The following is a 12,464-nucleotide window of genomic DNA, read 5'->3' as shown; positions in this document are numbered from 1 at the left end:
TGGCTTATGAACATCTTTCAACTACTGCTCCGTTGGTAGCACTGTCTTTCCTCAGTGCACACAGCATTAATTTATCATTCTTCTATCAGCTACAAGCCTCTTCGCCAGCTTCAACACTAAACAATTTCAGTTGAACCTGTATGGAAATAAGCCAATAAGACTGTACTAATTCTGCATAAACCAGGTAACACAGTCAACAACCACTTTCCAGCAGGAATGCGAATTTGAAGGGGTTTTGAGGGTAGGAACAGTGTCACATGCTGAGCAGAGATACAGAGAACCGGGCATTGTAGGCACAGATCAGAGAGGATTAGCACTACTTACGCAAAACGGTGAGCTCTAATTCTTACTTATGACAAATACTAGGTTTTAATGAACTATAAATCTCCCATTAAATTTATTAACTCCCGTTCTGAAAAGTCTTTTGGATCTTGTTTTTCATTTTTATATTTCTCTGTTTGCCTCCCAGCAAGCCCAGGAATCTGTTATGTGGGTATTCCTTCTCCCCTGAGCATGCATGTCATGTACTGAAACTTGAAGGAAGAAGAGGGAAGATAAAGGTTACTTGAGCTTTCATAGCTACTAAGGAGGAAACACGGATGGCCTGATCTTTTCTGCTCTTTCTAAACTTGTCAGTGTACCAGAGTTGTGGAGTGTCATCACTCTAGCAGTGAAGATTGACCACTGGTTAACAGTGTTACAGTCTGATGTCAGCTCCAAGACACATGAGAAGCAAATCACCTTGTAAGCCAAGATGTACAAAGGAAGCTATTACTGGAGAAATGAGAATTACCATGGTGTTTGCCAAGATGAGTGCCTTGGCAAATACTCAGTAAAGCCATACTCTTAAATGCCTTTTTAACAGCAACAGTAGCACAAGATTATAAGATTTATAGTCAAATATCCCACTCTTTCCTGTTTCAGAGATTTCATTGGACAGGCTTATAGACTTGTTTCATTCTAACTTCCATGTTACTTGAACACTACACCAACCCTTCTCTTAAGTTTTAGCTCCTCTACTCTGCAAGTCCACCTCTGTAAAGCAGTTACAGCTTGCACTTGAGCTTTCTTTATTTACACAAGATTTAAACGTATGCTTAAAATCCTTTGCTGAAGAAGAGATGAATTTCCAAGTCATGAACATTTTGGAACTGAAGTCAAAAATGTAAATTGTCCGGTACCTGGATTTGGAGAAATACAAAAGCAGAAGAGGTGGCACGCCTTTAACACTTTCTTGTGAGTCCTTGCTGGGATGAATGCATGCTTGAAAGAACCAAAAAGGAAATGGTAAAATGTCTTCTTGTTGCCTGAAGGTATTTCATACAGTGGAGCAAGGGGAATATAATCAGCATTAAAGTGCTCTTCATAAATAATGGACAGTCTAGCAGCTTTTATCTACTCTGCACTTTAAGAAAGTTTCTACTGCTGAATATTTCATGAACAAAAGGTCATTTATTGTGGCTTTTAAATTATACAATTCAGAAACTGTTAGAAAAAGAGTTCTATGTTCCAATGCAATAATGATGAGTTTTGAATTTCTAAAAAACACTGGCAGCCTAAATACATATTTTGAAACCTATCACATACAAACTACCAGGGATACCTTTGCCCTAAACTCTAACTACTGATTTTGAAGATGTCCAATCCTATTCAGCAATACAGTATGTATTCGCAAGTAAAGAATAAACCTGAACATACTTTTTCCTAAAATGCCAGTTCTAGTTTGTGCTTCTCAACAAAATATACTGCTGATCACAGGTCATTTAAGATGAGCATCTGCAACAGCCATTTTCAAGAAATCTGTTTTCTGCGCAGTATTTTAAAGGTGTATTTTATTACAGCCCTTTTAAATGACAATTAGAGTTCCACATAAACAAAACCATTAAGGAAACATACTGTTGAACAGGTGAATTGTCAAGATGAGTTAGAGGTAACCTTAGCTCTGTCCCCTGTGAATATAAGGCTATGATGCAATCTTACTGCCGCATCCAGAGACAGATGCTCCGTGGGTGTAGATTAGCGTGACTTCACAGAAGTCAGTTGTGCTACATCTGGCTTCTATCAACAGAAGCACCAGTGCACTTCTCCTCAGCATCAGATCTTCTCCATACGTCACATACCTATGAAAGAACACGACGGGAGCCTGCCGCAAACAGGCTTACCTCTCATTCCAGTGACTTGCAGCTCAGTAACACCAAAGCAAATGGCTTCAGAACACTAACAGGTAATGTCTCTTAGCCAGAGCTCTTCTTAGGGAATTTTTCAGTTTTCTTTCTAACCCCAAACTCCCAAACCATAGAGCTACTCTAACAAAAAACAACAACAAAAAACCCCAAACAGCAAATAAAATATGACAATTTATTTTCTTTCTAAAACTAAGATAGCAAAATAGCGCTTTTTTTCATATTTTCTTCGTATAGGAAACGAGCCCTCACCTCAAATCGTCTTACTTTATTCACAGTCCCCACTTTAAAGACCAGATAATGAAAAAGTTAAAACATGAAAGGAGCTATCTGCAGAATTTAGAAGCAATTGGAACAAACAGTACTATACATGACAAACCATCTACATACTAATAGCACCCTGCATGTGGACATGTCTGTGGCAAAAAAGAGGTTTATTTATTGAATGACTTCTTATGACACAGCAAGGAAGAAGTCTGAGACACCTGGCTAACCTCTAGATCAATCACCTTTCTTAGCAGCAAGATACAGTGCAAGTCCCATGGACTGATGGGACACACACAAAAACACCACGCACAAAGCCGTACTTTGGGTTTCAGATATTTTCCTGTGCATTTGTAAAAATAAAATTGATCTTTAGCACTTAATCTAAATAGGCTTACAGCTTTGTTGAGTTGATATGTCCCTCCTACATTTACTGGCAGAAAAATTCAGACAGACCTATGATTTGGCATTAGTAGACCTCAGCTGCAGCAGTAAGGTTATTTTAAGGGAGACATGCCTGCTACAGTCTGAACCTTACACAACACAGTACCATTGCCATACATCTAAAATAGTTGCTAAACTGCTTATTTATAGACACAGTGAATGCACTCCTTAACTCTGCTTTACTTAGGATGGTATGAAAAAGTAAACATCATAACGTTTATCTGGGTCTGTCAAATACAGACTGTCAATTTGGAAGCTGCAAGCGATGCACAGGTTTTAGCCTGTGCACCCATTGCACAGAGACAGGTTTTTCCTGTGGTCAATAAATTCTCTCAGGACACTGAATTTAAAAGCTTCAGCTATATTAACAACCAAAACATACTTTTAAAACAGAGCTTCTGATGTCTGTTGCAGAGCTAGTAGGAACAAGAACCAATGATACCTATAGGCTTTCTTGCTGACTTTTGCATTGCTCTTCTCTCATTACATTTCATGGACTTGGGTGTAAAGGTAAAAGAATAATCCTTATTATGGAAAAAATTCAAAAGGGAAAAAACGTCTCTGAAGAAAACAAAGCATTTCAGTTGTGCAACAAGAAAAGAAAGCTCGTGATAGTGCTTGCCAAAACAAGACTGCAGCTGGATCCAAAACATTATTGACGGGTAACTGAAGTTTATATATATATCAATGGAGTTAAACACCAACACTCTAGGCTAATGAAGATACAGACATGCTCTTCTGTTTGATAGTATCTAACAATTTGTCAAGGGACTGCAATCGAAGCCAAAGACAGCTTGTTTACTCTGTATTAAAATACAATATTTCATATCACACTGTTAGAGTAAATGATACATATATCATCTGGTATTTAGATAGAGCTTTAGATATCTAAGAGAAAATGGGATGTGTCAGTTCAGATGAGCAATCCCACAAAGAATGATTATGATACTCACGTAAAACCAACCTATGGGCAAGCCTGTGGAAAGGTAAGACCATGAAGTCTCACACCAAATCACCTGATGGGAAATGAACTGACCCATCTAGAAAGGATGCAGCTGCCCTGCTTCATATAGAAGAGATTCAAAGACTGGGTGAACATTTCCCCTACTCCACCTTCACCCCTGGTATGCCCACAAACTAGTAAGAAAAATAGACATTGTTCCTTTGAGTGCCAGTGTTCAATATATAACCATACTAAGAAACAATTCTTGGAAGAAAATTCTTGCATTGAAATAAACTTTAGGTATCATTGAACTCACTCTATCATTCTTAGAGGTCAAACAAACAGGTCAACTTACGCAGCTCTCCTACTTTCAGTATTTCACACAGCATCTTTGTCAGCTCAATGCTACTTCGGCCAAATGGGCACTCATGCTTGTCTTCTCGACTGCTGTTCTCCAGGACAATCTGAAGGAGGAATGGAAATGGAAAATCAACAGTTTGAAGAACCCATTAGCTGAAGTACTCTTCTCCATATCCAACATTTACAAGATAAGCCACGCTGAATTTAGGAAACTCTCCATGGAGGCTGTATTCATAAAGCTTAGCCCTTCCCCCAGCTAAATGACCTATGTCTGAAGCAGTCAGCGACACAGAAGCAGTGCTGCTCCAGGACCAGCTGGAAAGCTTTGCCATTCCTATGCAGTGTTGCTGTTCTGCACCACCCCTGGCCTGAAGAAATTGCAGTAGAAGCAGAGAAAGAAAAAAGAGAAAGAAATAGTTTCATTTCAAATTTGCCAGATAAAGGAAATTAGATATAATGATTTATAGACACGAACATACCTAGAAAGAATTATTTAAAAAAAAAAAAAAAAGTGGGACAGAAATTGCATAGCTGGATTCAGGCTCCAAAAAATGTCCAAGTGTCAAAAACCAAACTGAGGTCCTCAAAGGAAGAAAATTTACACATTGTCTCTGTTATGGAAGAAACTTGTGCTTGTGTGCAAAATGTTTCAGGGAACTATCACTTGCATCAAGCCTATAAATACTGCAGAAATTACTCAGGAGAGCCTTTATATTATCTGTTGAGTGAAAATCCAAAATAAATGGGAGAAAATAATTCCTTGCACGTTTTTATACCCATTATGTTCTGCCATATCAGATACAATTGGGATAAAGTTTTCCCCAGCACTGCAACTAAACAAGAGATATGACTGTAGATGAAAAAATGAGTTATAAAAATACTATAGATTTCATTGAAGCTGTGAGCCTGAAAAGAGCAAAATAGGGACTGGAAAAAAAAAAAAAAAGAAAAAGTGGTCAAACCTGATTCACAGCAAGAACTGTCTTTGCAGTAACAAACTTTGCCACTTTAAAAAAAGAAACAAAACACATCCTGAACAGCTATTGCAAAGCCTGGGGATGAGGGACACAGGAAGAAAATGAATTTCAAAGTTAAGAGATTTTGCCAAGCACCAGAGAACCTCAGAGGCTCTCTAAATTTGCTTCTAAAACAGGTGTTTAGACATTGCTCTCTGCTTTGCATTCCTCCTGTCTCCTTAGCTCCCATCTTCACATGCTTTTTGTTTGTTTGGCTTTTTTGTTGGTTGTGGTTTTGGTTTGAGGTTTGTTATAAATCTTTCAATTTTGGCAGCAAAGAAAGGTTTGCAAAAGGCTCCAAGGCTGGAACTTCACCCAAAACCAGGAGGAGAGGTGGAGGAGAGCATCAATGCAGCATGGGATGCCAGCAAAACCTTTCCCTCCCTCCCCAGATTTTAGTTGTGATTGTTTCATGCTCTCTTAAGTGCAGAAGAAGCCTTCTCTGTGAAGCAGTTAAAAGTGGAAAAGAGTGAAAACCCAAAAGCAAGCAGGAAAGTAGGGTGCTTCACATAGCATGCCAAAGCCTCTTCACCGAGTAGGTGTCTATTTTAGTCCTACTGTACAAGGGGCAGCTTCTAGCTGATAATGTGCTCCCAACCCAACACCCAGTGATGTCAAGCGATGGTTGTTCCCTGTGTTACGAGAGTGGATGATCGCTTTATTTTGTTTTCCAGTCGTGTTTTTTTAAAATCACCTAGTCTTCCCATAGAAGCTTAGAAAGTCATTAGGGATATGATAAGTATTTGACCCCTACAAATTTTTCCTGTGTCAGAATCATGTTTACCAGTCTGCCAAGAAAAGTTACTTTTCCGTCTAAAAGTTTTGGTTTAAATTACATCTAATTGTTCCATGTCATCTCTGGATAAAAGCTGTGCCAAATCAAAGAAACACCCCTGCAATTTTTGTTTTACGTTGGTGCAGCCACTGTTCAAGGAACATGCGAATATGACTTTGCATTCTGGATGAGTCATCCTGCTTCAGTCTCTTTCATGGAGGAAAGTGCTGCATTTCCATATCCACATGCAGGAGCTATGATAGAGTAGCACAAATGCAACGTAAAGCTGTGTCTCAACACCTCCCTGAGATCACTTCTCTTGTTTTATTATTACTGTGTTTTATCTCTCACATAATAAAACATAAAATCTGCATACTGGAGCAGGGGGCTGCTTTGACACAGATTTAGATACAGCAGAGAAGCACTGGTAATAAAATCAATGAAGAGGCAAAATGAAAGGGTAAGGGGGAGGGGAAGGGAAGCACTCAGATCAGCATTCCTTCTCGCTTCTGGCAAATGCATTTTGTTGAATTTCACATTAACCCGACATATTAACGTTTCATGAGCACATAAATATTTAATGGTGACACCGTATATGCATATAATGTAAGGCAGAATTACAGCAATCAATAAGAATGCCAGAGAAATAGTTAAGGCACTGTGTATTGCTATACAGCAAATTAAATGGCAATTTGAGTAATCAATATGTAAAGCAGCCTTGAAATGATCCTCAGACACACACTGCAAGCATAATCTTTTAGGATTTGCTGTGCAAAATAAGGCAGAGCTGACATGTTACATTTGTGTAAGAAAGGAAGATGGAAGGTCCTTTACTATATCTAAGTATCTGTAGGCAAATTTGACAGATATGTATCTTCTGTAAAAAACAGCAATGGTAAAAAGGGAAAATAAAAAAAGAGGTTATTACAAATACCCAAAGAGGAATCATTCCTAGTGTGGGCAACAGATTTACAACATTCATTATTATATTTGTAATACTCTTTTCACGACTTCGCGACTCATATCCTGTTCCAAAGTAAAATGCTATAAATACAGCTGATAAGGGCATGAATCTAATGTTATTTCTTTTATCACTCTGGTTATGGAGGAGAAATAAGCAGGGAATGGACATGTTTACTTCATAAACTGGTGAAAACAATAGCAGGGAAAGAAACATAACACACAGCTCTAGACTGAAAATACTTTTACATGCCTACATAGCGTACTGCTGGCTTGATTCAGGTTTCTGTCACAACAGCTATTTTACCAGGGAAAGGAAAGTAGTGAGGAAGCCATGAAGCCCACACAACCTTAATTCAAATGGAGGTCTATCATTAGTGCTCATGAAATGGTTGCACCCTATTATCTTCCTCCTCCTCCCCCTCACATATCCACAGTGAATTGCAGATCCACCAGACATTTCATAATCGGCAGGTACAACGGTTAAATTTTGCTTAAGGGAAACTAATCTTTAAAGGCAGAAATGATGGACATTGCAGGAGAACTCTTGGCACCGCGTAATCATAGAATCATTTAGGTTGGAAAAGACCTTTAAGTCCAACATAAACCTCACACTGCCAAGTCTACCACTAAACCCTGTCCCTACGTGCTGCATCTGCATGTTTTTTAAATGTGTCTGGGGCTGGCGACTCAACCATTTCCCTGGGCAGTCTGTCCAATGCTCGACAACCCTCTCAGCAACAAAATTTTTCCTCATATCCAACCTAAACCTCCCCTGGCACAACTTAAGGCCATTTCCTACTGTCTTATCACCTGTTACTTAGGAAAAAAGACCGACACCCACCTCACTATAACTTCCTTTTAGGTAATTGTAGAGAGTGATAAGGTCTCCCCTTAACCTAATTTTCCCCAGGCTAAACAATCCCAGTTCCTTCATCTGCTCCCCATAGGACTTGTTCTCTAGACTCTTCACCAGGTTTGTTACCCTTCTCTGGACAGGATCCAGCCCCTCCATGTCTTTGTTTTGAGGGGCCCAAAACTGAACACAGTATCTGAGGTGCAGCCACACCAGTGCTGAGCAGAGGGATGATCACTTCCCTAGTCCTGCTGACCACACTACTTCTGATACAAGCCAGGATGCTATTGGCCTTCTTGGCCACCTAGGCACACATCTTCCTTCAGTCCTACTTAGACTCTGATTTGCTTGGCTGCCCTTTACTCTGACATTAGGAATCTACTTTTGCCAGTTTTTTATTTCTTTAGTCCTTGCAAAGCTACAGATTGGGAAGGTCCGACATGGAAATGTAGATGTTCTACAGAGAAAAACCAAAACCAGCTCAAATACAGGAGTACTAAATGCTGCAGATCCTCTTCCTTTGTTCCTTTAATCAATACTGCCCATTACCATGAGGCAAAGCAGAAAAACACCATGATATATAACATTCAAAGTCTTTTTTTTCTTTTGGGAAAAACAAAAAAATCCAAACAAAAATCTCAAGAAAAAGAAAACAAAAGGGAAAGAAAATTACCAAAAGATGGCAGCCATGAAAAGTTTGAGTGATGAAAAGACATTAACAAGCAAGACAGGAGAGAAAGTTGATTTTTTTAAGAAGTAGATTGTTCTTCAAATAAAACAAAACAACAAAAAAACCAACAGAAACAACTGCACCTCAGAAAAAGGGAGGGAAAAAGAGCAAGTGAGTGAGAGAAGCATAGAATAAGAACAAAATGATATCACAAGAACAATGAGATGAATTGGCTATCAGAAGAGGAGAAAGGAAGAGGTTTAAAAATGTTTTTAAAAATGCAAGGAGGTGAAATTTTTAGGAAACCAGTGCTATCCATTTTCTTGACATTTCTACAGATGAAACTCTGTAGCCTATTAAGGCATGGGAATTTGACGGTATTTCCAGCAGAATACAGATCTGTACAGCTTTTCCTATTTTTAAGTTACCTACTACATATATTTCTCCTCTCCTATTTACAAATTCCAGCTGTAAATGGAAGAGAAACATTTCCCAATTACCAAACAGAACCAGAGAGTGATCAGAAAGAGAAATGAAGGACTGACAGCATTTCCCAAGGTAGACATTTCAGGTAGCATTGGTCAGCAACTGGTGAGAGCTGAGTTTCTTCTGGGATTTAGCCATATGAATTGCCTGAAGTACCCTGTTTCCTCTGAAGCTAAAAGTCTTTTCAAGAAGTGGAAGGCAGCCCTCCAACATCCAATCAGCCAACAAAGCATTTAGAGAGATACAGGAAAGAATACTCTTCCTTAGAGAATATGTAAGGTTGCTGTTTCTAACTGCAAGATCTTTTATATTTCCCCTTCTGTTACAATCAGTGGTGCTCAGCATCACCCAAAGAAGGCTCACCTGCCTTTACAAGGTATCTACCAATGGCATGGACGATAATGTAAAATAAATTCAAGTATCATGCCAAGATCACAGAAAAATAAAGCAAAATTTCTAGTAGCAAAAAAACAAGCACAGAAAAAATCCAAATATTTTCTAACTTCATGATCTTCCATTGAATTATTCATCAAGTCAATTACTACCTCATGAGCACAAAACAGACCTTCAGAGAGGCAGTGGACTAAATGAAGAATTTTCCACATTTAACTACCATGGTCTTAAAAATCTGCATCAGCTTCAGTAATGAAGCTTATACCTGCAACTAAGAGTTAATGACTGACAAAAGGCAAAGTTTTGAAGACAGGTATGTTCAAAAGCTTCCTCCCCAAAATCCAGGAGGATGAAACCACCAGACAAATACTTCTTCACTGGTAAGGAATATTGATTTAGCCATTCCCTTAATCCCTCACACTGAAGATGAAATTGGCTCAAAGTATACTGCCCACAGCAACTGCAGATATAATTCTGAGATTCCTGAACCAACCTCAGAGCTTGGCAATGGAATAGAGATTCATTATGATTAGGAAGTAAATAAGAAGTGAAAGGCAAGACCCACCACAGCTGCATCAATACTTATAATAAATCCCACAGCAGACACTTCAACAAGCATTGCTGCACTATTAAAAAGGAGCCCAGACTTATTTTGTAGCACTATCTAAAAATGATCCTAGGTTAATAGAGACCAAGTTTTCTAGCAGTCTGCTGTAGGTTAATATCAAGAGGTTCAGAGAGCTAGTTAGTAAAGATGGCAAAAACCTCCTTAGACCCAAAATGAAAAGTCAAGCAGCATCCTAATAGCCAAAAACTGCATGGATACTCTTCCTTTGCTTGACACTGCTTTTCTTTTTCCTAAGCCTTATCACATACAGTAGGCTTCACCGCTCCCTCTTCATTTAGATGTTTTAAGTAATTCTAGGAAGCAAGTCCTAAGGGTATGCTTCCTGAGAAGGATAAGAGACTACCGCAGACAGACTCAGTTTCCATTCACCCTCTTCACCAATTCTGCTTTCTTCTGAATGCAGCTTGACATTTGCCTCACCTTCAGCATCAGTGTGCTTCCGAGATCCTTCACTCAGCACTGTACTCTCTAACCTGTCTTTTTACCTTCATTATTTTATTTTCAGTTTCCCATGCTTCCTCTCTCCCTTATCTCAGCCTTTCTGAGGCATTACAAAAATTCCTCATGGAAGACCTAAAATAAAACAAGTTATGTCTGCCTTCCTCAGGAGGGCACTAGAATTGCAATTTAAACCAAGATTCGAGAGAAGAGCTGAGAACTACGACAGACAAAAAAAAGCAGAAAGAAGCCTCTGACACAAGAAACAAAAACTCAAAGCTGTGCCTTCTTTGAAAGACATCTAGTTACAGGACCATGTTAAGAATCAGACACTGAGAGTCTGATATGGGTTTTGTCATGAACATCTATGAATAAGCACCTGGGGGTTAACCAGCGCATCTCCTAAGTGCACTGTAACCCGGCTCCCAGGGAGAACTGTGAAGAGCAGGCATGGACCCCACTATGGTAAAGCAGCCAGGAGACAGTGACAGAGTCAGACAGGGCAGGAAGGAAAAGAAAAGCATCAGATTTTGTCATTATATAACAATATGTACGTAAGAGAGTGAATTGCAACTGTCACGGCAATATTACAGACAGTTTGACTCTGCGGCCATCAAATACTTCTAACAAAGATGGCTTAAAATTTCCGATAGTTGGTTTCCTTGTGGAAAATTATGATGTGTTGGTGTGTGTCTCCCCCCCTCTTTTATAACAAACCTAGTGCCAAACTATTGCAAGCTAAAGTTGGATGATTCTGCAGTTGCTCACCTAGCAATAAATTTTATTTCTCACAGAAACATCTTAGCATGAAGGATAATTGTATTCTCTTTATTTTCCATCAGAAGTTAAATACACAGTGGTTTGTCTTGAAATATTATGTAACTCCCTCCTTTCTTTTGCCACTCCATGCAGAATCAATCAAGTCACTGCAAATCATTGTGGTAAGACCCAAGATGAGAAGGCCCTGCTGTCATGTCATCTTCAGAAGCAGCACCAGGATGTGCTCTTCACTTCCCACAGGAACAGGCAAGGAGTGATCTGATGTTGACCTGGTCCAGTTTGAAAATTACCAGCCAGGTATTCCTTCTCCTTCCATGTCCCACAGAAACATAAGAAGGCCATGCTTTCCCTGCAGTCCTCCCCTTGCTCACCCGTGGCAGAGGTGGAGGGAAGGAAACTGCAGTACCTGTAGAATATAGCAAGTTTTTGAAATTTCTTTTCTTTCGTAATGTGAAAGAGGCCCTACTAGTACCCTAACATTATTGTGGAATGATTATATTAGAAAAGCATCAACCTTTATTGCACATCAATGAGACTGGCAACTAAAGTAGCATCACAAAAGGTCCCGACACAGAGTAAATGGGAAAAGCTGTGAGACTCCATAGCTAGTCATCTTCTCTGCCCACATATATACATCTCAGCTTTGCAGGTGGAGGTATCATGGCTCCAACAAAAAACAGCCAAATGTTTTTGAGCTACTGCTGCAACTCATGGTATGATTCAAAACCTTCTGAAGACCATAGACCAAGCTAGACTTGCAACAACTTCTGGGCCCTTTGGATCAGGACCTCGTTTAGCCAACAGCTTCCACACACATGGGAAAGTTGAGGTGTGCTAGGACTGGTGATAAGTAATCTTGACATATGCAGGACTGTAACGTTGTCATACATAACCCATAGTGTATACCACACAGGGCTGTGCAGAGGGTGCCATGGCTCTCTCACAATTCTCTTCCTCCCTCAGTACTAACTTAACTTCATGTTTATCCTGCAACCAGCCACTCCAGGCTTTTGCCTCTTTACCATAGAGGACCCACCTCAATTCTGCCATCAATGATGAATGCCCTTGCAGCAAAATGACCCCGACTTCCTGGTGTGTTGTTATGGAAAACACAGAGATTGAGTGATGTTTGGGAGAAAAAAACCCAACAAACCAAAAGTCAGGCAGAAAACCAGTTAGATATCTGAGTGGAAGGTAAGAACAGAGAATGGAAAGCCTGGCAGAGAAAAGAGGAGACAAGAACACATTAACAGACTGGGAACCACTGG

General features: G+C 39.6%; 1 protein-coding gene across 1 annotated transcript in view; it reads right to left on the bottom strand.

Annotated features, from left to right (window-relative positions):
* ELMO1 (engulfment and cell motility 1) overlaps positions 1–12,464 on the bottom strand; it is a 306,139-nt gene that overhangs the window by 147,381 nt on the left and 146,294 nt on the right. The window contains exon 16 of the mRNA XM_074900796.1: positions 4,190–4,298. Coding sequence (XP_074756897.1) covers positions 4,190–4,298 — 109 coding nt within the window. The remainder of the gene's footprint in view (positions 1–4,189; positions 4,299–12,464) is intronic.

Source organism: Athene noctua, chromosome 2 (genome assembly GCF_965140245.1).
Source record: "Athene noctua chromosome 2, bAthNoc1.hap1.1, whole genome shotgun sequence".
Classification (NCBI taxonomy): Eukaryota; Metazoa; Chordata; class Aves; order Strigiformes; family Strigidae; genus Athene; species Athene noctua.
This window is presented reverse-complemented; position numbering and strand designations above follow the sequence as displayed.